This window comes from Balaenoptera ricei, chromosome 6 (assembly GCF_028023285.1).
Source record: "Balaenoptera ricei isolate mBalRic1 chromosome 6, mBalRic1.hap2, whole genome shotgun sequence".
NCBI classification, from domain to species: Eukaryota; Metazoa; Chordata; class Mammalia; order Artiodactyla; family Balaenopteridae; genus Balaenoptera; species Balaenoptera ricei.
The window spans coordinates 91,224,144-91,250,407 of NC_082644.1; the positions used below are offsets into that span (position 1 = coordinate 91,224,144).

The window sequence follows — 26,264 nt, forward strand, 5'->3', positions numbered from 1 at the left end:
CTTTTTTCATTGAAAAATATCTACTCTGAAAACTTAAATTACTTCATCTCTGTAGATAACCCTTTCATCTCTCTCACATCTTGAGCTCCTGGAACTCTAATCCCAAATCATCCGTTGCCTACCGGGCATTTCCACTTGTTACTTGCCAGTATGTCAGATCATTGGACATTTCCATGTGCATGTCCTGTTGTCACTGTCACTTCAGGCTCACTGTGTGAAACCTACAACTCATCACCACAACCTGTCTCCCCTGGCCTCCTGATTTCCCTACTAGTGCTGCTGCCGCTGATTCTGCTAATTCCTCTTTCTGAAATGTCCTTTGCTTTGGTTCTTCTGTCCCACTGCTCTATGGAGGCCATCATTCTTGAATACCATCCGTGATACTACATCAGACCCTTCAACATTTGACTTCCGCTTATATCTCCAAGTCTCATTTCTCTCTCCATTAGTCCCACCCTGCCACCCCTCACACTTGAGGCCTCAGCCATCCTGAACTTTCGCCACTTCCTCACTTACCACCACGCTCTCGGGAGACCTGAGCTTCCTTCTGGCTAGTGTATGAGACTGAGTATGACTCTTAGAGTTACATAATCAAGTCCAGTTTGGGTCACCCACTTCAAACTCTTGTAATGCCAAAGTCCCTCGCATGGGAAGTTGTGCTGTGTCCTCAAAAAGTCAAGTGACAAGGTATGTGCCTCTCAAGCAGCACATTTCATTAGTGGGCAGTTCTGTCTGGCAGAAGTTCTTTTCTCCCTTTTGATCTTGAGCTGCCCCTTGAAGCAAAAGAGAAAAAGTCTAAATCCTTTTCTATAAACCAACTTCCAGATAATTAAAGAAGGTGCTCATGATCCTCGCACTCATACCCCAGCTCTCCTTCTCACTTTGTAGCAGATCCGCTTGCAGCCAGCTCCCCAGACATGCTCAGTTTGTCAGTGCGTTTCTTCAGGGTTGACCCATAGGTCTGAGTCTTCTGCTCATCCAGTGGTCTGATCCATGGGGAACCACTTCCATGGTTCTACTCCATACCTTCCCACTTCCCTGAGCCTCAGCTTCTCGTCAGTCAAATGAAAAGATTTCTTAGTCCAGGACAAGCTTTGGGGCTCCATGAGTGCCCTGAAACTGTAGGCAGTATTTTGTGTGTCATGAGCATATGTGCATTTGGTGGGGGGGGAGAGGATCTTTGGATTTTTATTACATTCTGTAAGAGGGTTCGTGAATCATAGAAAGAATTTTTTTTTAAATCGCACTAAATGATATCTGAGGTTCCTCCCAGCTCTAACAGTCTGTAAATCAAAGGTCCTAAAATGCGTGACATTTTCTCATTCCCTCGAGAGGAAGTCAAAGACCAAATATTACTAAGCCTGTTTTTCAGCGACAATGAAGAGATAGAATCTGACAGACCCCCACATACAATGCAATACCACCTGAAAAGGTTAGAGCTAAACCTTTTCTGTCTGGTGAGGTAATCAGTTTCCTCTCACTGGAAATGTTCCAGCAGAAACTGAATTGTCATCTCTCCAGGATAATATATAAGGAATTTTTAAAAGTATATGAAGAGCTGGTCTCTCAGATCTCTTCAGAGTCAAAGATTCTATGAGAGCCGTGCCCTCCCATCTGCCTGAAATAACCTTTTCTCACATCCCTCCTTTCTCATTTTGACATTATTTCTATGTAGCCTTTTTTTCTCTTCTAGTTTAATTAGTCTCCCACATCGTCCCTTAGCTCTGGGTAGATATCTCTATTTCAGCATGCATCACATCTAGAACTCACTATCTGCAGGAAGTATGGGTCTGATTCCCCACTAGATTGTCAATTCCTGGAGAGCAGGGATTATATTATGTACCTCCATACTTCTAGTGCCTTAGAGCCCTTGATATATAGCAAGCATTTAATAATATGTGTTCAGTAACTGCTCCTACAGTGGGTCTAAGACTTTACCTAAGTCGTTCATCATTCTGGGCCTTAGTTTCCCCCTCTGTCAAATGGAAGGATTGGACCAGGTCCTCTCTGAGGTCTCCTTCAGTCTCTGTAAGTGGACCAATCACTGTAACTTGTTTGCCTTACTCAGGCAGCAAACACATTTATGTACCATTTATCCTCATAACACACACTGGCACTTGTATTTGTGCATTTGGTTTTCCAGCTCCCTCCATATTTATCATGAGCAAATTACCATTTGACAGGTTTATGATTTTAAAAAGAAACCTAAGAGCAATAAGGTTTATCACTGCATATACTTGAACATTAGACCCCACTATGTGGCTTCTCCAGCGAGTTGTATTTGCCCAGTTTTGCCAAGAAATTAATTCTATCAGACATTGTAGCAATAAGCAGCCTCTTTCCCATTCCATGAGCATTCAAGTTGCTATTTGCCATGAATACAAGACCTAAGAGAGGCTTGAGAGATGTGGTTTAAATGGCTTCTACAGAAAACGGATTTGTGTGGTTTCAACAATGAGCATTTTCTGAAAATATCAACAGGCCCAGCCCTGTAGCTCTTAGATGGCAAGGCACTCATACCACACCCAGGTTTCTTCACTTCTAACCAGATGCAGCTGCAGCTTAACAGCTTTACCTGTTAATAAAAGTAACAATGATTACTTATATTAATATAGTACTTCATAGCTTACACAATTCTTGTACATTAAATTTGTACAAAACCCAATGAAGTAGACAGGGCAGCTATCCTTAAACCCATTTCATGCAGGGGAAAATAACACAGAGAGATTAACTTGCCTGAAATCACACAGCTAGTAAGGGAGAGAGTTGGCACATGAATCTCAGTCTTACCCAAAGCCAGGACTCCTACCATTGCTTGGTTCAGGGGAATCAGCCCTCCAGCCATGCTTATGCCAGAGGCTCTCTCCGGATGCCAGCACCATCTGACAGGCCAGCATGGAACAACCTTGCTGCTTTTTCCTGACTTATATGCAACATGTAATTGTTGGTGGCAAAAGTCACCAGGCCCCCAAGTCAGCTTTTGTCCTAACTCAATGCTTTTTCATTTGTGCCGTGTCATTTCCAGTGATTGTTAAGAGAGTGGTACCAAGCCACCAGAATCAGTTCTGCAACATAGTTCAATAAAAATCTTCTTCTTATTCTCCAAGCTAACATAGCAGAGCATACCAGTATCCTCCTAAATCCTTGAGAAAGTTAAGAAAACTCGTTGGCCCCAAGCCTACACCAGGACGATGAACAAGAATGGCACTAGGGCAAAGCTGGGTTAAAGCGGTACAACAGCAGGACACACTAACTTAACCTCCCTTTTCTGTGGAAACCATTTTAATCACATCTCTCAAACCTCTCTTAGTCCTATATTCATGGCAATGGCAACTTGAATACTCATGAATGAGAATGAGCCTGCTTTATTTCTGCAGTGTCTGACAGAATTAATTTCTTCTTGTTAAAAATTGACAACTAAAACTCTCTGTGGAAGCCACATAGTGGGGTAGGGAAAAAATCCATCAACTTCTAGGACTTAAACTTTCCAGGCCCAGAGGCAGGTCTGTGCCGTATCGTGCAGACAGACGCCTTCAGTGCTGAGATGCTGAAGCCATGGAGCATTCAAGTCTTTGAAGTTACTGCCTTTGATCTGGTTCTCTGCACATCAAGCAATCTTTTGATCACTTGGTTTCTTACTGGCCTTTTTTTTTTGCAGTGGTTATCTAGGCTTCTCATTTGCAGAAGTCCCCATTCTTGAGTCTTAGATCTGGCTTGGGAGGGCTCCAGGGTATATCTCTGACCCACAACAGCCCTTCAGAGATTTGCACCAGCAGTGTATGCCTTGGGTCTTTTCTTCCCTGGGTGAAACAGCCCCGTTCCTCCAGCCCATCCTTTGGAGACCCTCTTTACCCTGTGGTGCATAGGACCCAAAGCAGAGATTGTCAAAGATCTGATCCCCAATTGGCTTTCTTACATTTTTATACTGTGAGCCTCTGGGGAGCTGCAAAAATTGCTCTAGAAGAGACAGTACAAACCAGACTAATTGGTAGCCCATAAAAAGCTGTTGTCTGGCTGATTTCCCTTAAGATAATAGAAAAAAAAAAGGGTGAGGAAAATGTGGGACTAGTTTATACATTAAGATTCTGCTATCTTAATAAATTTCCTGCTAAAATATTACTTGCTGTGTCATGGACAGGATTTTTTTTCTCTTTAAATTTTCATGTAAAGTAGAATAACATTGGTTCTTTTTCTTGTATTTGTTTCCTAAACTTTACAAAAATAAGTCAAGTGTATAGGATGGCCTACCGTGAAGATTAAAGATCTTTGACATTCTGTAATAAATTAGTTGGGGAAAAAACACTTAAATTTTAGGACAGTTATTGAGTCTAAGGGTTCAGGACTAAAAGCTATGCTAGAAGCTAGCTTGAAATGCTGTTAATGGTTACTTTAATGTAGTCTTACCACTTTCTTCATATGACCCAATTCACTTTTTTAAATGATGGAAGAAGACTGAGTAAAATTTTTAAAAATGATTTGTGAGATGAATTTTACAGGAAGAAGTAAAGCTGCTGAATTCCAGCTCAGCTCTGTGTATAGAAAGCTGTTAGCACGTAACCTTGGATAAGTCACTAAGCTCTCTGCCTCAGTTTCCTTATCTACCAAATAAGTGCATTGCCCTCATTAAAGTGAGATTCCTTCAAGTTCTTACATTGTGAGCAGTGGTTCTGGACCTTTTCCCCCAGGGAAACACACAAACACACACGGGATCATATTCTTTTCTGAGGAGCTGTATCCTCTGTGTGTGTGTGTGTGTGTGTGTGTGTGTGTGTGTGTGGTTGCTTTTTGTTTCAAGGCAGCAGTACAGATAAAATAGGATGCAGCTTATGCATAATTCCCAGTTCTAATCCCTTTTCCTCAGTGATCACTACTTTTACATCAAGAACCACAGCTCTGGAGATCTGCACATTTGTGGGCTGTGTGCCACCTGGAAGATTTTTTTAATGCAAAATGCATCCATTTTTAAAAAACATTAATTTACTTCTATTCATCAGCTAAGTGTGTAATTATATATTCTCATGATTACATTCTTTCTCCCGAATCTGCTTACTGAGTTCCACTGAAATGAAAAAATAACCCCTTGCAAACCTCCCCCTCCAGAAAAGTCTTCAGAAGGCAGAGCTCCCTTACCTACTGGCCATCCTGATCACTCTAAAAGGCTAGATCCCCTGTTTGTCCTGTGACTGCCCTTGTGGGAGGCCCAGAAAGGTCTTCAGTGACAAGGTTTGCCCAGGGGCTGATTGCACAGTGGCTTCTTGGAATTGAAAAGGAAAGGGGTTTGGTGTCCTAAAAGAAGGAGAAATGACTGCTCAAATAACAAAGTCTAGGTTATCACCTCAAAGCCTCTTTTGATGGCAATGATATCCATGCAAATGCCAAGCCAGGCAACCCCACATGCCTGTCTGTCTGAAGGACCAATATATTCTCTTAAAGCACTTCTGTTCATCAGTGCTCGTAAAAAGAGCAGCTCTCCCTCTGCCTGCCAGGAGCACGGCTGTTAGATCAATTAGCAGCACCTCAGCCACCCAGATGCTTCCACCTTCTGAAAAGCAGCCTTCTCACAGACAGATCACATTGAAATGGCACTTGCTAGCATCCATGTGAATCCCAGGCGCTGAAGATGACAGGCTGTCCAGCTCGCCTGTCGACTGCAACGCAGTGCACACAAGTGTCAGCATTTGGCAAAGCCTGTAACAAGGCCAGAGTCAAATGAGAACATTCGAGCTATACAGCAGTCAGCACGACCCATCTGACCACTTTCTCTGGGATTGCACTCAGTGGGAACCTATCAGAGAGGCAAGCTTGGACCCCAGATCAGGGGCTTCACCACACAGGATGAAAGACCTTCAGAAGGGGAGTTAAGGGACTTCCCTGGTGGTCCAGTGGTTAAGACTCTGTACTCCCAATGCAGGGGGCCAGGGTTCGATCCCTGGTTGGAGAACTAGATCCCGCATGCATGCACGCCGCAACTCAGAGCCCGCATGCTGCACCTGAGAAGTCCACATTGCCACAACTAAGAAGCCCGCATGCTGCAATGAAGATCCCGTGTGCCACAACTAAGGCCCGGCACAGCCAAAATAAATAAATAAATAAATAATTTTTTTTTTTTTAATGTGGTGGGGAGTTAAGTTGACAAGGCTTTATATTAAAGTGTGACTCAGATATCTGTCATCTGGGACTTTCCTGTTCCTTGAGATATAAATAAGCTTTGCTTCAGATTGCACAGTCTATGGAAATCTGAATTCTATGACTTCTTGGGAGCTTAGGGTCTCTGCCTCAGCTCTTGGTCCCATTTCTGGGACCGTAGCCCTACAACTTGTCAGGTTGCCTATAAAAAAGCATGTATGAGCATGGGAGGCCTTCCGAGAAGCTGGTGTCATTGAGGAGACTCACATTGCATATCCTCTAATGGCATAGTTAACAGGCCACACGAGACTTTCCTATTCTCTTAAGCTTTGCTACTCAGGGTGTGGCCAGAGGACCAGTAGCACCTGTATGACCTGGGTGCTTGGTAGAAATGCAGACTCTTGAGCCCCACCCCAGCCCCAGTAAATCAGAACCTAGGTTTTAGTAAGATCTCAGGAGAGTCCATTCATTAAGGTGTGCGGATCACAGATCTAAAGTCCTTTTCTGTCCCCTCACCTGGACGATTCTCTGCCCGGCCCTTGCTCCACGCAGTACCCAGTCTTTCGCCTTCTCTTTCTTCCCCCTCCCTTCTCTCTTGTTCTTTCATCTCTTCCCTCCCTGTCAGGAGCTACAAACAAATTCTTTGTGTCCTGACAGAGCAGGCCTCTTTTCTGGATCCCCAAGCCAGTCACCACCTAGGCCCTGAGGGTCTCACCTTCTACCAGCCCTCAATCCTGTCCCCAAGCTTACTGAGGTATTTGTCTAAACAAGGTCCCCCACTAAGAGGGACCCTGATACCAGCTACTCCGATAAAAGAAATCTCCCCATCTCATTACATAACACAGCCCCGATTTTATAAAGACATTCCAAACAGACCCTTAAATCAATTCAGGATTATTAGCCATCATGTGAGTGTTAGACCTGGGGAAACTGAGTCTTCGGCAGGAAGGTGACTTATTCAAGGTCTTTTTGTGGTTACTGGCAGAGGCAGGACCAGAAGAATTCTTATACTTCCCAGTACAGTGTTCTCTTCACTATACCTCTAATTATTCTACTTTAAACTGCACCCTTAAATGGCAACCAAATTCTCTTCCTGAGCAGCAAATATGTATTGGGTGCCTGCTGTTTATAGCAAGCATTATTTAAAGGTCAGAAGAAGCAAAACAGACCCAGTTTTTCCATACTCTCTCCTTTGCCCAGACTGCTCCCTCAGACTAACTTCCTCATTCCCACCTACCTGCCTGGCAAACTCCTACACATCTTTGAGAATCAACAGTTGGGACCTTCTTCCAGGTTCCTCCACAAAATTAATCACTACTTCCTCTGTGCAAGCACATTATTATAACATTTCTTCCATCATATGTTAAGCCTTTGTTGTCCTAGCTGTTCCGCTCTGGGTAGAAGGTTCTTCAAGGGAGGGCCGAACTGTGGTCCTCATCACTGTATCATCAGTGCCCAGCACAGGAGAGGTGCAGAAAATGTTCGTTTTCATCCTCTTTTTTTTCCCTTGGATATCCCTACAAACTAATGACATCAGTCAAACAAATCCTGTCCTTAACTCAGCCACTTCATCCTTAAGCACCTGGCCCCTTTCTGGACCTGCGCTCCCTCAGCCCATCTGTCTCATCTGGCCACTCACTTCTAGTCCTGGCCTCCCCTCTCTATTCTGTTGCTACCCAAAGCTTCCAGCTTAGCCACCAGCTACTTGTGTATGACTTCTTGAAAATCACTGTACCTTCTGGGCCTCATCTGCAAGTTGAGTGGGTTTGACCCATAAGCTAAGAGCTCTCGATGGCAGTGTTACGAGATTATAACACACCTCACAGGTGTGTTATAATCACTTGTGAGGTGCTTTGTAATTTTTTCTTGTAATCATTAAGGTTTACCAGTGGTCTTTTTAAGAAATAGAGAAGATTAAGGGTTATCCCTCTGACTATCATTCTCAGTTGCATTCTGATGTGCTTTCTGGAATAGGAGAAAAGGGGTGTAGTCACAGGTAGTTCCAGGGATCACACACACTTGGGGCACACACACTTTGGGATCCTCTTACGTCTTACCAAAAAGTTCCATATCATGTGTGTCTCAACTGGGCACAGGTTGATCAATACGATTCTTTCTGCCTCCATCATCCTTTGAGCTATAAGACCTGGATAAAAGACAGGAAATTGTGAAATTGTGAAAATTCTGAATTTCCAAATCCCCCCTGTGTTGTGGTAGCTCCTTTTAAAGTTCAATTCTCACTCAGGAACACTTGAACAGGTAACGAACGCTCTTAATTTTTTCCTCTTCCCCTTTGGCTTTGCTCCCAGGAAGCGAGAAGAAGAAAATAGGCGAAGAGAGGCAGAACAGCAGAAGGGAAGGCTGAGCCCAGATTCCTGCAGACCCCAAGCTCCTCCCTGTCTGCCCAGCACCCAGGCTGAGCCCCGCAGGCAGAGCTGGGCGCCCAGCAAACAGCCTCCCTGCAGCGACAAGGCCCAGGGCCCTGAGCGGAAAGCCTGTAGACGGTCTCCAGGCAGAGGGTCTCCAAGCAGAGCCCCCCAGAAGGAGCAGCATCTCTCCCCAGACTTGCAGAGAACAGATCCCAGAAAACCAAATGGTAGGTGTATTGCCTTGTTATTCAGTGCTAACCTATGGACTGTGGGCTCTTTTGATTCACGCATTTAGACCATTTACATTTAAGGTAATTATGTCAGCACTTAAGTCGGCCATTTTATTATTTATTTGCTCTTTATTTCCTCTGTTTCTCTTTTCTTCCCTTCATTAACCAGACTCTCATGATGTGACAGCCCTGTTGTATTTCCTCAAGTTCTTTCTTAGCTTGGGACCTTTGCATATAACGATCCTTTTATCTATATGGACAAAAAGTACCTTTTATTTTTCAGCTCTCAGAGTGAATGCTCCTTCCTCTGTACAGCCATGCCTTCCCACTAAACAAGGCTTTGTTTTCCTGCTATATGCTCCCGTAGCTCTCCTGTACTTCCTTATTATGAGGATCATCACCTTTCGCTGTTATTACTGGCTTACTTGTCTATTTTTTCCACTAGACTATAAGATCTGTAAAATCAGGGTCGCTTCAGTTATCTACTGCTGTGTAACAAACTACACTAAAACTAAATGGCTTACAATAACAGTTTATTATTTCTTATGATTTTGTGGGTTGGTTGGGCAGTTCCTCTGCAAGCTTCACCTGCTCTCACTCATGTGGCTACATTCAGTTCAAGGTCAGTTGAATTGGATGGTCTAAGATGGACTGACTTGAATGTCTGGCAGTTGATGCTGGTTATCAGCTGGGATTCCTCGACTCTGTTTTACATGGCCTTTCATCCTCCCATAGGCTAAACTGGCTTTCTTACACAGTGGTCTCAGGACATCATTCTAAGAAAGCACAGGAAAAAGCTATAGGACCTCTTGAGGAATAGGCTCTAGAATGTGCACGCTACATTCTGTTGATCAAAGCCAAGTTATATGACCATCCCAGACTAAATAATATGGAGAAATAGATTCCATCTTTATGCGTACTAGGATGGGAGTCATTTGGGGCTACTAAACAATCTATCACAGTTCCTTCTGGTCACAGATTATTCACATTTCTCCCACATGCAAAATATTCTCACCCTTATCTTAGGACCCCCAAATCTCATGCCAATTATCACATCAAGGTTGAAGTCTGGGATCTTGAGACTAGTGTCGTGTCCAGATGTTGTTGAGGTTCCCCAGGTGTGAATCTTTCTGATTCAAAGACCAATAGACAAAACACACATCAACCACACACATACATATTTGTATGGAAATATGTTAATATAAATGTTTCCGACATTACATGAAATTTCTAAAAATCTTATATTTGTATTTGTATGGAAATATGTATGGAAATATGTTAATATAAATGTTTCAGACATAATATGAAATTTCTAAAAATCTTAAAAAAAAAAAAAAAAAAAAGACCAATAGACAAAACACACATCAACCACACACACACATCCAGCAAGCAGTGGTGAGACAGGAACAGAATAACCACAGGAGACATTCCTGTTCCAAAAGGAGAGAAATAGGAGGTACATAGCACTCACTAGTCCATAGCAATTCTGAAAGCCAGCTGGTTATACATTAGCAGGGCCCCTACTCTGAGGTATGAAATGTGCCTTGATTAGGGTCTGGTTTTACTCCTATGTGTGTTTTCTATTCCATTGTTCTCCTTGGCTCTGGGCTCTGCCACCTGGGTTCTTGGCTCTGCTCTCTGAGAAGTCTTCCTTTTCCTTGAGACATAGCCCATGTTTGCAGCTGAGTAGACTTCTTACCCTGTTTCCTGCATATAGGAAATTGGGGCCTCAGAGGTTCCTTTTCATTTGGGACCGCCTCAGTAGTTCAAGCTGGTGGCACTCTCAGTGATACAATTATCTCAAAAACTTCATGGGTCTTCTATGAATCTGACTGGGTTCACTCCATGTTCCAAAACCACATCCATAATTATTTTTCAAATAGGCCTCTCTCTACTTTGGGTGGCTCAGGCTGCTGTGGAAAAATGCCCTTGAGATTCTTAGAAGTTCTTTTGTCTAGCTGAGAGCCCTACAATGTACCATCTTTAATATTTTTGAGGTCTTAATAAAGGGTTGCACAGCCATACTCTTGATTTGATCTTTATCTCTAGGTCATATCTTACTATATGAGACTCTTTTGTTGGCAAGAAAAAATGAAAATTTAAAACAGTTTTCTAACCCAGCACACTCTGTGCTCTATATTTACTCTAAATTCTGCTTGCAAGCTGAGTAGTTCTTTATTTCTTTCTCCCCGTACCTTATCATATGCAGCTAAAAAAAGCCAGTTGATAGTTTCTTCAACATTCTACCTAGAAAGCTCCTAAGCCGTATCTACAAGTTCATTAGGTATATTTTCTATCTTCCAAGTTACTGCAGATGACAATTTTGCCAATTATCCTGCCACTGAATTACACAGTTCACTTTTCTCCAGACTCCAATAGCAATTTCTTCTCTGCTCCTCCAGCCTTCACTAATAGTTTCTTCATTGCCTTTCTAGCTTCTGCTCACCAGCCAGCTCCAAAGTCAATGCTCTGGTTTTTTGTTAGGCCAGCATGTCTCTTTTTTAGGTATCAGTTTCTGTGTTGATTCTCTCTAGCTGCATAACACACCACCCCCCAAACTAAGTGGCTTAAAACAATGGTTTAATATTTTTCACAGTTCTATGGGTTGGTTAGGCAGCTCCTCTACTGGATCAGCTGGACTTACTCATGTGGCTGCTAGAAGTTTGGCCAGGCTAGAAAGTCCAAATGGCTCCCTTCACATGTCTGGTAATTGGTGCTGGCTCTTGGCCAAGGTGTCTCAGTTCTCTTCTGTATGACCTTTCATCATCCAGCAAATTAGACCATCTTCCTTGCATGTTTTTCTCAGGGCAGTGCTCTGAGGGAGAGAAGGTGGAAGCTACAGGTCCTCTTGAGGCCCTGGGCTCCAGAACTGTCACATCACTTATACCACATTCTGTTGATCAGAGCAATTCACAAGGCCAGCCCGGCTCAAGAGAGTGGAGACGTAGACATACTGAAAAATCACATTTCAAAGGTTAGTGGATCCTAGGGTAGGAAGAATCTTTGACCTTTAAACAATCTCTCAGAAGGAGCCATATGTCTCTTACTTCTTTATCCCAGCAGGGTGTCTGGCACATAAGAGATATAATAAACATTTGTTGAATGTATACTAGCTAAGTGCTTGAGATTTGGAGATTGTTAAACATGACACAAAAAGTATTCATTGGGTAAACACGTTTTCTGTAACAGAGTCCCATTTTTATGGCGAAGCTTTGCTTCTACTTAGTTCACCAAATCAACTTATGCATGCATTTATTCAACAGATATGTTTTTGAGCTCATACTATGTGCCAGCCATACTGAATTATAAATAAGACTAAGGACCATACCATCAGCATTTTCTTATAGCAGTGAGCACAGTATTGGTTACATAGGTAAATATTTCTTGACCTGACTCCTCTCTTAGAAAGCACCTGTTGAAAGTTTGATTGGTTTTGGGTTTACTCTGTACCTCAAGAATTATACTTAATTCCTGCAACTTCAAATGGACAGTGGTTTTCCCCCAATCCAGTGCTCTACAGAGCAGAGAGAAGGGGGAGCACAGTTATTTCAGACTACTTACAACTACACTGGGTAATTGTGGCTTGTATTCACCTTACTATAAAATACCTTGAGACAGTTATGCTGCAAAGCTAGTCACATCTACTGTGGACCTGGTCACATTCAGGTAGTTACCTCACATCCTGAGAAGTCCATGAAGATTGGTTTTTTCATAACCAATCCTTTGTCCTTAATTTACTGATACTACTGATAGTTAGACTTCCTCTCCTCACTATTGGTTTAAAGGTGAACTAGTGCATGGTTTTATAATGATTTTCAAGCCATGTAGGGCTCATGAAATGAATTCAGTGGATTGGACTAGGATAATTTTCATGAAACAGACTGCAATAGAACCTATCAAAGTTCACTGCACATTATAAAGGTAATAAGTTCTGTTGCAGTTATATGTCTGTGTACATAGGGGTGTGTGTGTGCATGTGTGTGTGTGCTTGTATACATGCATATGAGTATATGGGCCACAATTTAAGATATATTTCTTGGTATGGGTTATTGTCAAAAATTTTTGAAAATTACTGTTCTAGAACAGTTGAGAGGCAGGAGAGCTCCTCATTCGTTTGAGGGCAGGAAGTGGTGTCCTGAATAAGGGACCTCTGGGAAAAGCCAGATTCAGATATGCAAACAGGCTCAGAGAAGCCCAGCATCCAGACTTTGGGGAGAGTTGGAGGAAGAGAGGCCCGTGAGCCTGACTCAGGTGTAAGGAGAGGGAGCTCCAGTTTCAAGGGCAGCCTTTGCCCTTGCTGACCTGCCCAAGAGGCCAGAGTACAAAGGAAAATAGGGAGAAACTTCTAAGAATCAAGACTGGACATTGACTAGGGCTTCTGCAGGTATAGTGTTCCCAGGAAACCCAACATAATTGGGCAAAGGACACCCCAAGCCACATTATGTTTGGCCACATAAAGAAGGGTCACAGCTGCCTCAGCTGATCAGTGACCAGGCAGTATAGTAGCATGGGCATCCTAGCAGGAAGCCAGAGATGGGAAACGTTGACCCCCTTCTCCATTATCCTATTTCATAAATTAGAGCCTGAGGGTTGTTAGAGAGCATCTAGTTCAGCCTCCTCAAAACAAGTCAGCACCCTGAGGCTCTGAGAGAGGGCCTTGCCTAAGGTCTCTTAACAGGTGATTGCTTTCTTCTTCCTTATTCTTCCCTTTTTGTTGTTTACAATGTGTGTAGAGCATAATGGCTAAGTGTGTAAGCTTTAGACCCTACCACTTACTAGCTATACAATCTTGAGCAGGTTACGTAGCCTCTCCAAGCCTCCTTTTCTTTATTTGTAAAAAAAAAAGAGAGAGAGAGATAATAATGCCTGTTTTAGAAAATTGCGACCGTTAATGAGATAACCCATGTAAAGATTTAAACACAGTGCCTAAAGTACTCTATAAGTATGAGCTGTTACTATAATTAACCTCATTACTATTTCAAAGGGGGGAGGAAAGAGAGGAAGGAGACACTACTTAGAAAGACCGCTGTGGGGCTTCCCTGGTGGCACAGTGGTTAAGAATCCGCCTGGCAATGCAGGGGACACGGGTTCGAGTCCTAGTCTGGGAAGATCCCACATGCCGCGGAGCAAGTAAGCCCGTGTGCTACAACTACTGAGCATGCACTCTAGAGCCCGTGAGCCACAACTACTGAGCCCAGGAGCCTAGAGCCCGTGCTCCACAATGAGAAGCCCACACACCACAACGAAGAGTGGCCCCCGCTCGCCGCAACTGGAGAGAGTCTGCGTGCAGCAATGAAGACCCAATGCAGCCAAAAATAAAAATAAATAAAATAAATAAATTTATTTAAAAAAAAAGAAAGACCACTATGACTGGGTGGAGGATGGATTTGGAGGGCCACGTAGGGCCTATACTAAGGCACAGTAGCAGCAGGGTGATGAGAAGCGGATGGACTTGAGAGGTAGAATTGCAATGACTTGGCAGCAGACTGCTTGTGGGAGGTGGTGGAATAAAGCTGTCTTTGAGTCAGTGTGGTTTTTCAGGAGAGTCTAGTGGAGGAGAAACTCACTGTTTTAAAGGCCATCCCTGATGTTTTCTTATTCTCACCATATGGGCTGCCAGGGCTAGTGGGTATGATTGGTGGGAGTATCAGGGGGCCCTTACATTTGGCACATGTGCAGTGGCTAAGGCAGCAAACTCTATTACCATCTAGGTACCAGAGACTCCTTGACTTCTTTTCCTTACTCCAATTATGTATATTCAGCTATTTACTATGTCCTCATTTAGGTGTCCCAAAGGCATCTCAAACTCAACCTGTCCAGGACAGAACTGATCATCATGATTTCATGCAGAACTACTCCTGATATTGGTTAATATCCAATACTTATCCATCTGTATGTCCATCCCAGGAGTAAAAATCTGATCATTATCTTCTTTTCCTTTCCCACTCAAAATCCAGTCTGTCGCCGGGTCTCGTCACCTTTACTTCCTAAATAGCTTTCGAATCATTCTTTGTATCTCATCCACCACCACCACATAGTCTACCTAACATTTGCTTACCTTCATCTCTAACTTGGACTGTTGCAGTAGCCTCCTAACTGGTCTTACTTATCTACTCTGACTCCCCTAATCCATTTTCCTCTCTGTGAGCATATCAGTCCCTTCAGTATGAAATCTCATCATATTACTCCCCTACCCAAAGCCCTGGAATCAACCACTTCTCCAAGGAACCTGGTTCCTTTTGTTGGAGGTGGTATTGGAATCCAAGATCTGAGTGCTAGGTGTGTATACTACTCTTGGACTGTCATTGCTCCTAAGCCCTTTCAGCAGAGAGAACTGAGAAATATTTATATCTATTTGTGCACCTATCAGTGTATATGTGTATTACACACACATACACACACACACACACACACACTGATTTCAAACTGTTATCTCCAATTCCATTCAACACCACAGGGTTTATTCTAGCTTTTATCTTTTTATTTGAATTTTTTTTTCTCCAACAGTAAAAGACCTGGCTCCCATTATCTATGATATATATGCTTATTTGTTCAATCCTAGTATACACGTAAAGTAGATTCAGAATTGCCAACCCATACCCCTTTGAGAAATACATTTACTAACTAGAGCTTAGTATTTACATACATTTCTTTTTGTCCTTAGTCTTACAGTACTCAGCTAAAATATGATTTTACAAAGTTACTTGGGTGAGTTCCCTTCTTCTCCACCTTTTTAGTGTGGTTACCTGATCTAATTCTGTAATAGTGTTAGGTTTATTTGTTATTGTTTTTATTCCATTTTGGGTTCTTTCCCATATCCTAGCTGATTCTAATTGCTGTTCATTTTTTTTTTTGGTAGTTGGGTGCTTTTTATTTAAACAGAAAATGACATTTTCTCATAATTATAAAATTACTTAATGTACATTACCAAAAAATTAAAATCAGAGAAAAGAACAAAGAAGAAAAAATTAAAATCCTCCTTAATCTTAAAATAAACAACTATACAAACCTTTCTACTAGAACTTTTTTTTAATTCAGAAATTAAATTAAATTTAATTTAATTTTTTTTTAATTCAGAAAATTCAGAAACAGGGCATCCTGTTTTGAGATGTTCTTACATAATTGCTTTGTTTTCAACAAGAATGTTAGTAGCTGCTTAGTATTATATCAGATTATGAATACAGCATGCTTTGTTTAATCATGCCTGTGTTGGACATATAAACTAAACAGCCTTTCATATAAATTTTTGTATATACCTCTAATTTTTATGGCTCTTTAAACATGCTGCCAGGGACTTCCCTGGTGGCGCAGTTGTTAAGAATCTGCCTGCCAATGCAGGGGACACAGGTTCGAGCCCTGGTCCAGGAAGATCCCACATGCCGCGGAGCAACTAAGCCCATGCGCCGCAACTGCTGAGCCTGCGCTCTACAGCCTGCGAGCCACAACTACTGAGCCCACGTGCCACAACTACTGAAGCCCGCACGCCTAAAGCCCATGCTCCACAACAAGAGAAGCCACCGCAATGAGAAACCCGCGCACCGCAATGAAGAGTAGCCCCTGGTCGCCACAACTAGAGAAAGCCCATGCGCAGCAACGAAGATGCAAAGCAGCCAAATAAATAAATAAATAAATAGATAGATAAAAGAAAATTTAAAAACGAAAAACCAAAAAAAAACATTCTACTAGATTTCTTTCCAGGAAGGTCACAGACATTTGTTTCACCCTTTCAAAAGCAAAAACCAAAAAACTCTCTCCAAACCCTTAGGCAAATAATGGTTTTACTAAATCCCAGTTAGTAAGATGTAATTTTATCATATTTTTATTGGCTTTGTGTATCTATTTTCTGGATTACTCACTGGTGTCTGCTGTCAATTTTTATACTGGTTTTTCATTTTCTTAATGTTTCTAAAAGCTCTTTATATAATAAGGATAGTAACCTTTCTCTGTCATGTATAATGAACTTTTTTTGTTTATCTTTTAATTCTGTTTCATTTTTTTCTTCTGAAATTTTTTTCTTTGTGGTTTTATGCCAAGAAAAGGTTTTTCCCACTTTAAGATCTAATAAACACATATGTTTTCTAATTTTTACTATCTCAAATTTAATTCGTTATATAGTGAGGTTGGAATTGAATGATTTCTTTTTAGAGAATAAGCCGTTGTTCTAGCCATAAACATGGAATAATCCGGAGCTGCAGCGCTGGCAGTAGGCTTGTGAATAATGGCTTCTGAAGGAGTATAGCATCACTCTCTGGGGTCATACCCAGGGCCTATGAGCACCTCATCTCCTGGGTCCACAAATTCAAAATGCCATCTTTATTGTTTATTTTCATATATGGGAATATTTTTAGCATTCTATTCTTTCTCACTGATCTATCTCTACTAATACCTAAATCACATTATCTTTATGATTACTAGCTATTAGTATCTAATGGTATCTAGCCATCTCTTTATTATTTTTCTTTTTTCTCTTCTTTTTAATAGAGTTTACTTTTTAGAGCAGTTTTAAGTTCACAGCAAAACTGAGCAGAAAGTACAGAGAGTCCCCATATACTCCTACTGCCACACATGTACAGGCTCCCCAACATCAACAACCTACACCCGAGTAGCACGTTTGCTACAATTGATGACCTACACTGACACGTCATTATCACCCAAGTCCAATTTACATCAGGATTCACACCTGGTGTTGTACATTCTGTGGGTTTTCACAAATGTATAATGACTTGTATCCTGCATTGTGTCATACAGAATAGTTTCACTGCCCGTATTAGGGGTCTCCAGAGAAACAGAACCAGTTAGATAGATAGATAGATAGATAGATAGATAGATAGATAGATAGATAGATAGATAGACAGACAGACAGACAGACTGACTGACAGACTGACTGACAGACAGACAGACAGACAGACATAACGGGAGATTTGGTATAGAAATTTGCTCACTTGATTATGGAGGCTGAGAAGACCCACAGTCTGCCATCTGTAAGCTGGAGACCCAGGAAAGTTGGTGGTGTGATTCAGTGAGTCCAAAGGCTTAAGAACAGGAGAGCAGATGCTATGAGTCTGAGTCCAAAGGTTTGGAAATTGAGGGGCTAAGGGTATAAATCCTGGTCCAAGTCTAAAAGCCTGATAAACAGGAACACGTGTGTCCAAGGGCAGGCGAAAATGGATGTCCCAGCTCAAGCAAAGAGCACGAAATCACCCTTCCTCCACGGTTTTGTTCTATTTAGGCCCTGAACAGACTGGACAGTGCCCACCTGCCTTAGTGAGGGTGATCTTCTTTACTCAGACTACCAATTCAAATGCTAATCTCTTCTGGAGACACCCTCACAGACACACCCAGAAATAATGTTTTATCAGCTATATGGGCATCCCTTATACTAGTCAAGTTGACACATAAAATTAACCATCACACTGCCCTAAAAATCCGCTGCGCTCTGCCTACACGTCTCTCTCTTCCCCAAACCCCTGGTAACTACTGAGCCATTTAGGATCTCCGTAGTTTTGCCTTTTTCCAGAAGGTCATATAGTTGGAATTATATAGTATATGGCCTTTTCAGAGTGGCCTCCTTCACTTAATAATATGTAGTAGTAATATTCATGCAAGTAAAGTAATATTTCACTTAATAATATTCTACATGGCTTGGTAGCTTATATCTTTTTGGTACACATTTCACTTTTAGCTCATTTTCTTTTAGTTTATTTCTTTTTATTGCTGAATAATATTGCATTGTCTGGGGACTTCCCTGGTGGTCCAGTGGTTAAGACTCCGTGCTTCCACTGCAGGGGGCTGGGGTTTGATCCTTCGTGGGGGAACTAAGATCCCACATGCCACACGATGCAGCCAAAAAAGATAAAATTCCATTGTCTGGATGTACCACAATTTATTTATCTGTTCACCTACTGAAGGACATCTTGGTTGCTCCAAGTTTGGGCAATTAGGAATAAAGCTACTATAAACATCCATATGCAGGATGTTGGGTGGACATAAGGTTTTAATTCATTTGGGGAAATACCAAAGAGCAAGATTGCTGGATTGTATGGTAAGAACATGCTCAGTTTCATAAGACACTGCCAAACAGTCTTCCAAAGTGGCTGCACCATTTTGCATTCCACCAGCAATGAATGAGAGTTCCTGTTGCTTGTCACCCACATCAGCATTTGGTGTTGTCAGTGTTTTTGATTTTCACCATTCTAGTAGATGTGTAGTGGTATCTTGTTGTTTTAATTAATTGGTTTTTTATTTTGTTTTGTTTTGGTGTGTGTGAAACATTATAGTGGTTGTAAGAGTCAGAGCCTTACAGAAAGGTTTACTCAGAGAAGTGCTGCTCCCTCCTCATCCTACTACTCAGTTTCCATTTCCCTCTTCCTTCTATCCCTTTCCCACTCCATCCCCATAGGGATCCAATCTCTTCAGTTGCTAGATTATCCTTTCTATATTTCTTTTGTACAAATGAGCAGATACAAATACATTTCTTTCTTTTTTTTTAAACCATACCAGTTTTTTTTGTTTGTTTGATTTTTTTTTTAATTTGGTTGAGTCAGTTCTTAGTTGCAGCAGGTGGGCTCCTTAGTTGTGGCATGTGGGCTTCTTAGTTGTGGCATGCATGTGGGATCTAGTTCCTGGACCAGGGATGGAACCCAGGCCCTCTGCATTGGGAGCACAGAGCCTTAACCACTGCGCCACCAGGGAGGTCCCAGGTACAAGTATATTTTCTTATATCCTCTTATTTCTTACAAGAAGAGTAGTATAGTTTATATACTCTTTTGCACTTAAGAATAGTTATTTTAAAGTCTGTTTCTGAAAACACATTATCTGGATAACCAGATAATGTGTGTCTGTTTTATTGTCTATTCTCTCTCCTTCCCTCCCTCTCTCAATTTTGTCTTGTCTCATCTCCCTGTGTATTTTTCACTAAGTACTGGATCACTGAATATAAAAAATTAGAGAAATAACTAGAAGCCTAGCATGATATTAATTCCTCCAGGGAGGATTTACATTGGCTTCTCTCAGGCATTCAGAAGCAAGAACAATCCAAGGTCACCTTAATCCGGTTTCCAGAACTGAGATGATACAGAGCTGGGCTTCAGTCCCTGCAAGGTCAATCCACGACCAGTGGGCCTTTTTTCCTAAGACATAGCCTTCCAGAGTCCCAGTCCAAAACAATGCTTCTTGGAAGGATCTGGACTCCAAGTTTTGTCCTCCAAACCTCAAGGAGCCTCATTTCCCTAGGGATATGTGGCCCCAAATGCCTTGCTCATCTCCTGGTTGCCTGATTCTCTTGGATCTTGGCCCCATATTTTTTTTCTGCCTTGTTAGCTCTTTGATGCCTTCAAACAGGTGGTTTGTAATATTTTGTTTAACTTTTCTATTGTCCTTTTTGATGAGTATGCTTCAATTCTGCCATTATGGAAGCAGAAGTTCCTTCACTGTTTTTTACATTGAGACTAAAATTTTTATTTTATATGTTGTATTTAGTTATTTAAAATATATATATATATTCTTTTCTCAAATTCTTAATTTCTTTTATGTGTTTAATGAGTGCATGTGAGTGTGCATACACACTGTTCTATTAGCTAAAGTTCTTGTTGATCTAATCTTCCTATTTTCTCTATTAACTATTCCTCATGGTAGATTGTTTCCTTGTGTATTTTGTAATTTGGGATTGTGAAGTTATTTTCAGGAGGTCCCCTCTGTGCAGCCTGGGTTGAGGTCATGCCATCCTAAAGCAATATTGTGTTTGCTTCTAAGAGGCACCCTGCAATACCACCATCCTGAGACTAGTTTTTATATTAATTTTTCCTATGGGTTGAGAATAAATGAATACCAAACCCATGTGAGGCACAGCACTTTGGTTTCAAATTCTCATGGATGACTCTTTACCCCATCCCGAACCTAAGCTGAGACAAATTTCCTTGTCATCTTCCAGTGCTGGGAAGATTTTTTATCTGGACCATCATTTCCCAGGGGTCTACCACCTCAAGAGTCCTGGCTTCATGCAGGGTCCTGTTTCCAGTTAACTTTCTGCCTGCAAGGCTCATTTTCTGTTCTTATCTGGATGTTAAAACAACCAGTTATTTAATAAGACCAGCCGTTGCCCCACTTCACTGCTACCACTTGCCCGACAGTCGCTGGATCAGCTCACAAGCTTATCACTCAGTTCTCAGTTTTCCCTTTGTTTTTGGCCCCCAGGAATTTCCTTTATTTTCTTGAAAGCATTATGGTGCTTTTAAAGTAATGTTTATTATAAATATTTTAGTAAGCATTTCTAGGTATTTTTTTATAATATCTTTTTTTTTTAATTTTATTTTATTTTTGGCTGCATTGGGTCTTCCTTGCTGCGTGCGGGCTTTCTCTAGTTGCGGCGAGCAGGGGCTACTCTTCCTTGCAGTGCTCAGGCTTCTCATTGCAGTGGCTTCTCTCGTTGCAGAGCACGGGTTCTAGGCGTGCGGACTCGGTAGTTGTGGCACACGGGCTTAGTTGCTCTGCGGCATGTGGGATCTTCCTGGACCAGGGATCGAACCTGTGTCCCCTGCATTGGCAGGTGGATTCTCAACCACTTTGCCACCAGGAAATAGGTTTTTCTTTTTAATATTTATTTGGCTGAACCGGGTCTTAGTGGCGGCATGTGGGATCTTTTAGTTGCGGCATGTGGGATCTAGTTCCCTGACCACGGATCGAACCCGGGCCCCCTGCACTGGGAACGCAGGGTCTTAACCACTGGACCACCAGGGAAGTCCCATTTCTAGGTATTTGTAGGGGAAGGCTTTCAGGTTATCTAACCTCCTGTTGCTAGAAATAGAAGTTAAACAATTTTTTCCTAATCGTAATCAGCACTATCATGGTGATACTAGAGGACAAGTCTGAATTTTTTTTTTTTTTTTTTTTTTTTTGTGAACAGTGAGCAGAACTGCCCTACTATGCAAGTTTTGGACAATAAAGATTCTTCCCCTTCTTCCTTGTCTCCCCAAGAAACATCCAGAGAACATTCTAAAGGCCGATCTGCCTGTGTCCACTTCAGCCCCAGCGAAGGCAGTGATGGAAACAGGCGTCCAGGAGCCTCCTCTGTCGAGAAGTCCAGAGGTGAGACAGTTGGCGAGCAGCAGTGTGACAAGGGGAAAGCCTCCTTGAAGCAGCCCTCCTGTGTCAGGGGGTCTGGGCCTGCTGAGGAAGGAGAGGACCCCAGCTGGGCAGCTGCAAGCCTTCCACAGCAGGACGGCCACTGGAAGCCCAGCCGGCGGCAGGATGCAGCAGCACCCAAGGCCAAATGTGCCTCCCAGAAAAGGCGCAGCCAGGAGCTCAGAGGAGGGAGGCGCTCCCCGGCTGGATCCAGCCGGCCTGGCAGTGCCAAGGGGGAGGCCGTCCGTGCTGGGCAGAGTCCTCTCCACCACCGGACGCCGAGAAACACAGTGACGCAGGACAAGTTCGCAGGAGGGACCTACTCAGATTTGCCATCGAGCACAGAGGTGTTGAGGTCAGGAGTCAGGAAGCTGGGTACATCCGCCCTGTCGGAGGACACTCAGCTATCTAAGGAGACTGATCCAGCACCTGGTCCCCTCTCTGGGCAGAGTGTGAATATTGACCTTCTCCCCGTAGAGCTGCGGCTGCAGATAATCCAGAGAGAAAGAAGCAGGAAAGAGCTGTTTCGCAAAAAGAACAAGGCAGCAGCGGTCATCCAGCGGGCCTGGAGAAGGTAGGAAGATGGGATGCCACAGCATCTTTGGCTCTGTGGCTGTCCTGATCCCCCTGATGTGATACCCCTGTGCTCTTCCATGTGCTGGCATGACAAGGCCAATTTTATTGAGCCTACCCATGAGAGTCACACATGTGTAGATCTTAGTAATTTATATTGGGTAAGCTATTTGGAAGGTGTTTTTACCCAGAAAGATAGGAAAGTACCCAGGATAGCCTGGTGTAAATGAAAAACCATGAAGCCTAAGTTTCAGGTGAAGCTCTAAGAGGTTATCTGACCTTGAGCAAATCACTCAGCATCCCTGACCCTCAGTTGCCTCCTCTGTAAAATGGGATTTAACAATTGCCGCACCCGTCCAGTTCATGTGACAGGTTGCTAGAATGAGATAACGTGTGCTTTGTAAATTCTAAAACGCTACACATGTAAGATATTTTATTTTCCTTCTTTACTACCCAGGAATTAGATACGGTGGATTAAGTGACTGAAATTTATCACAAAAACCTGTGTGAGCCTCGACCAAGCTCAGAATGTGGGGTAGGAGCTGGGAGTGGTGGTGGAGGCTTACTGAAACACTGAGGTGAACACCACCAGGGGGTAATTCTGGGAGGACTGGAAGAGTGCTTTGCTGCAAGTTTTCACATGTCTCACGATCTCCTTCACACTGCAGGCCCCACGAGGGCCTCCATCCAGATTAGGCCTTTCAGTGATGACCACGCCCAGGGGAGGAGGGCCGGACCGTCGGCCGCAGGTGGGGGTCATGTGGTCTCCATCAGATCACTGCGAGCACAGGTGTGCCCCCTGTCAGGCGATAAAAGGGCCGAAGAGACCCTGCTGTTGGCGGAGGGAGAGTTGAGCGGCTTGTGAGGCCCAGGGAGAGGCCTCAGGGACTGTCATGCCAAAGTCTCCTAACCCAGAGCCGGGCGACCTGCACGGCCTTCGCTATAGTGCGTCCTCACGTCTGTTCAGGCTCGTGGCTCTTTACAAAGTCGTCTCATGCCTGACCCCTTTGCTCTCCCAACCATGCCAGGAAGCCGTCAGGATAAGGATTAGCGTCCCTGTTTTTCAGACAAGCAATGGTCTCAGGAAAAAAGACTTGTCCTGATGGTCAGACCCAGCACTCGAAGTTCTGTCTGACTTGAGTCCAGGGGCCTTTCCCTTACATTCTCAGTAAAGGTAGTGTCTGCTGTGGTCAAAATAATGGAGGCGGAGGCCGACCTCGCACTCTGCACCTCAGGACAGGCTGGAGGACAGGCTGCCTGGATGGTCTCACGTGCATCAAGGTAATGTTGTTATGGGGGACGTTGTTGTTAGCACTGTTATTAATACTAGTAGTTGCATTCATCAGGCACTTGGGCCAGACACTGTTCTAAGTAGTTTTACATGTATTAACTCATCTAAACCCTCAGTCATGCTGTGAGGGATACTGGGATCACTGTTCTCCCCATTCCACGAATGAGGAAACTGAAGCACAGATGGGTTCATCACCCTCAGGCTACAGAGCTAGTGCGTGCCAGTGCTGGCCTGCAGCTGAGACCGTCGGCCTCTGAAGCCACAGATGGGAAGGGTCCCTGCTCCCCCTCCTTGGGGCGTTCCGCCAGGACGTGCACTGGCTACCATCCCAGAGGAACTTTTTGTGAAGTATTTCAGCCGCCACCTGGGGTGCACACAAGCCCGCGAGGTTTGCCACGTCAGGCCCCACAGCTGCTCCCCAGCTGCAGCGCCTCCCCATCATACTGTCCTTTGACTCCTTTGAAGAGTCAGCAGCTGACAGGTCCTGTCAGTAAGTGTCCATAGCAGCAAATGAGCCTTCAGCCCTTCCCCCCAAGAACAGTGGGCTCACAGTCTGTGCACCATCTGGGGAGGCAGTTACACAGGCCCCCTCTGGCTGCACCACTGTGCAATTCCGAGTCCCGGGACGTCGACTCCCAAAGGGCTTCTGGGACGCTGCACACCGTGGCAAGTCCCGTGTCTGGTGACAGTAAAAACCCTTTTATTGATTCCGCTATGGCCCTATATGTCTTCCATTTGAAGCACAGGAGCCCTAAGTGCTGTCCGGGGACAGCGTGTGGTGTCCGACAGCAAACCTCAGGGGCACCGAGGGCTGGGGTAGGGAGCGGGGCTTGGCACACGACCTCCCATAAATGCAGGCCGCCGTCATAGGAGACGTGCCCGGGGCCAGCAGGGAGGCAGGCTGACTGGAAAACGCACAGGATGGGGTGAGCAGATTGAACCTGGGGCCCAGAGAAAGTGAAGCTTTGTCTAAGCGTCTGAGTTTTATTACCAGTCAAGACTTGACTATTTTAAAGGTTGAAACTGGATACTGGACAAGCTAGGCTGGGCTGGAAAGTTGCTGTGGTGAAGACGAGTTGCTGTGTAAGGCACTTCCCATCGGGTCCTCTCCAGCATGTTCTGAGGTGCATAAACAAGGTTAGGCTAGACCATAACAAGTGCCCTGGCGCCCCGGGCTGAAAGGGATGATTGGGTGTGCTCGGATTCTCAGCAAACCAGGCGTGCACGTTCTCCCTGAGAAGGGGAGAATAGAGGCTGTGACTGACCACTAGGACCATGAGACACAGCCTCGGTCTCCATCCCAGAGTCGATGAGGTGGCAGCTGTGCCCCCCGAAAGCCGGAGCTGTTAGAGCTTCAGCCAACACCCAGGCTTCCCGACAAGTCCTCTGCCCACAGAGCGGGGGTGTGGAAGAACTGACTGCAGAGCGGTATTGTCCTGTTAACTCTCGCTTCTCTCTACACTTGGCTTTTTGGAAATGTGGTACATGTTCTAGTAAAGGGGTGCCATGGTTTGTCACGCTCCAGGGAAAGAAAGGAAGAATTATGTAGTTCGACTGAAATCAGCCTTTCGAGCAGGAGGGAGGGGCTGCGCCAAGCACTGCAAGGAGCTTCGAGCATTTGGGAAGAAGGTTGTGTCCCGGTTGGTGTGTTGTAAGATCAGGCACAGGGCCTGCTGCTCTCTGCAGCACCCTGTAGGCTCACCAGGAGTAGTTAATCAGCTGTGCATAATGAACACTGGTGCAGCTTTCCTTAGGAGGCTCCGAAACATCTGTGCTCAATAAGAGGTTTGGGAGTGCACATGGGATAAACACCATCAGAAAAGCACTAGAGGTAAATATAGCCATCATCCTGGTGCCCCTCCCCTCCCTCCCGCCCCAGGCTCTGCCCTCCAACACATTGATCTTAGTAAAATTCAGCCCTTACATTTGCCACTATTCTTAAAAACCCCTGATCATCCCCACCAAGTCCTTAGCAGTATTTGGCTGTTGGACCAGACAGCACTGATTTTGAATGTTGGCCTCTCCTAGCTCTAGCTGTTCGCCTTTTCCCCCCAATTTTTACTGTGATATAATTGACATATGGCACTGTATAAGTTTAAGGTGTACAGCATAATGATTTGATTTACATATATTGTGAAATGATGACCACAATAAGTTTAGTTAACATCCGTCATCTCACACAGATAAAAAGAAAAAGGTTTTCTTCCTTGTGATGAGAACTCTTTAAGATTTACTCTTTAACAGCTTTCATATATACCATAAAGCAGTGTTAGCTACAGTCATCATGTTGTACATTACATCCCCGGTACTTACTTGTCTTATAACTGGAAATTTGCACCTTTTGATCACTTTCATCCAATTCCCCTCCTCTAATAACCACAAATCTGATTTCTTTTTCTATGAGTTTGGTTTTTTGTTTTTGTTTTTGAAGATTTCACGTGTAAGTGAAATAATACAGTAGCTGTCTTTCTCTGACTTATTTCACTTAGCATAATGCCCTCAAGGTCTATCCATGTTGTTGCAAATGGCAGGATTTCCTTCTTATTTTAGGCTGAA

General features: G+C 43.6%; 1 protein-coding gene across 4 annotated transcripts in view; it reads left to right on the forward strand.

The window, feature by feature from the left end:
• INVS (inversin) overlaps nucleotides 1-26,264 on the forward strand; it is a 152,043-nt gene that overhangs the window by 112,849 nt on the left and 12,930 nt on the right. For 3 of the 4 annotated variants that reach the window (XM_059925181.1, XM_059925182.1, XM_059925184.1), the window contains 2 exons: nucleotides 8,436-8,722; nucleotides 21,698-22,418. In XM_059925181.1, the coding sequence (XP_059781164.1) occupies nucleotides 8,436-8,722; nucleotides 21,698-22,418 (1,008 nt within the window). The remainder of the gene's footprint in view (nucleotides 1-8,435; nucleotides 8,723-21,697; nucleotides 22,419-26,264) is intronic. The other variant, XM_059925183.1, reaches the window with a different exon arrangement.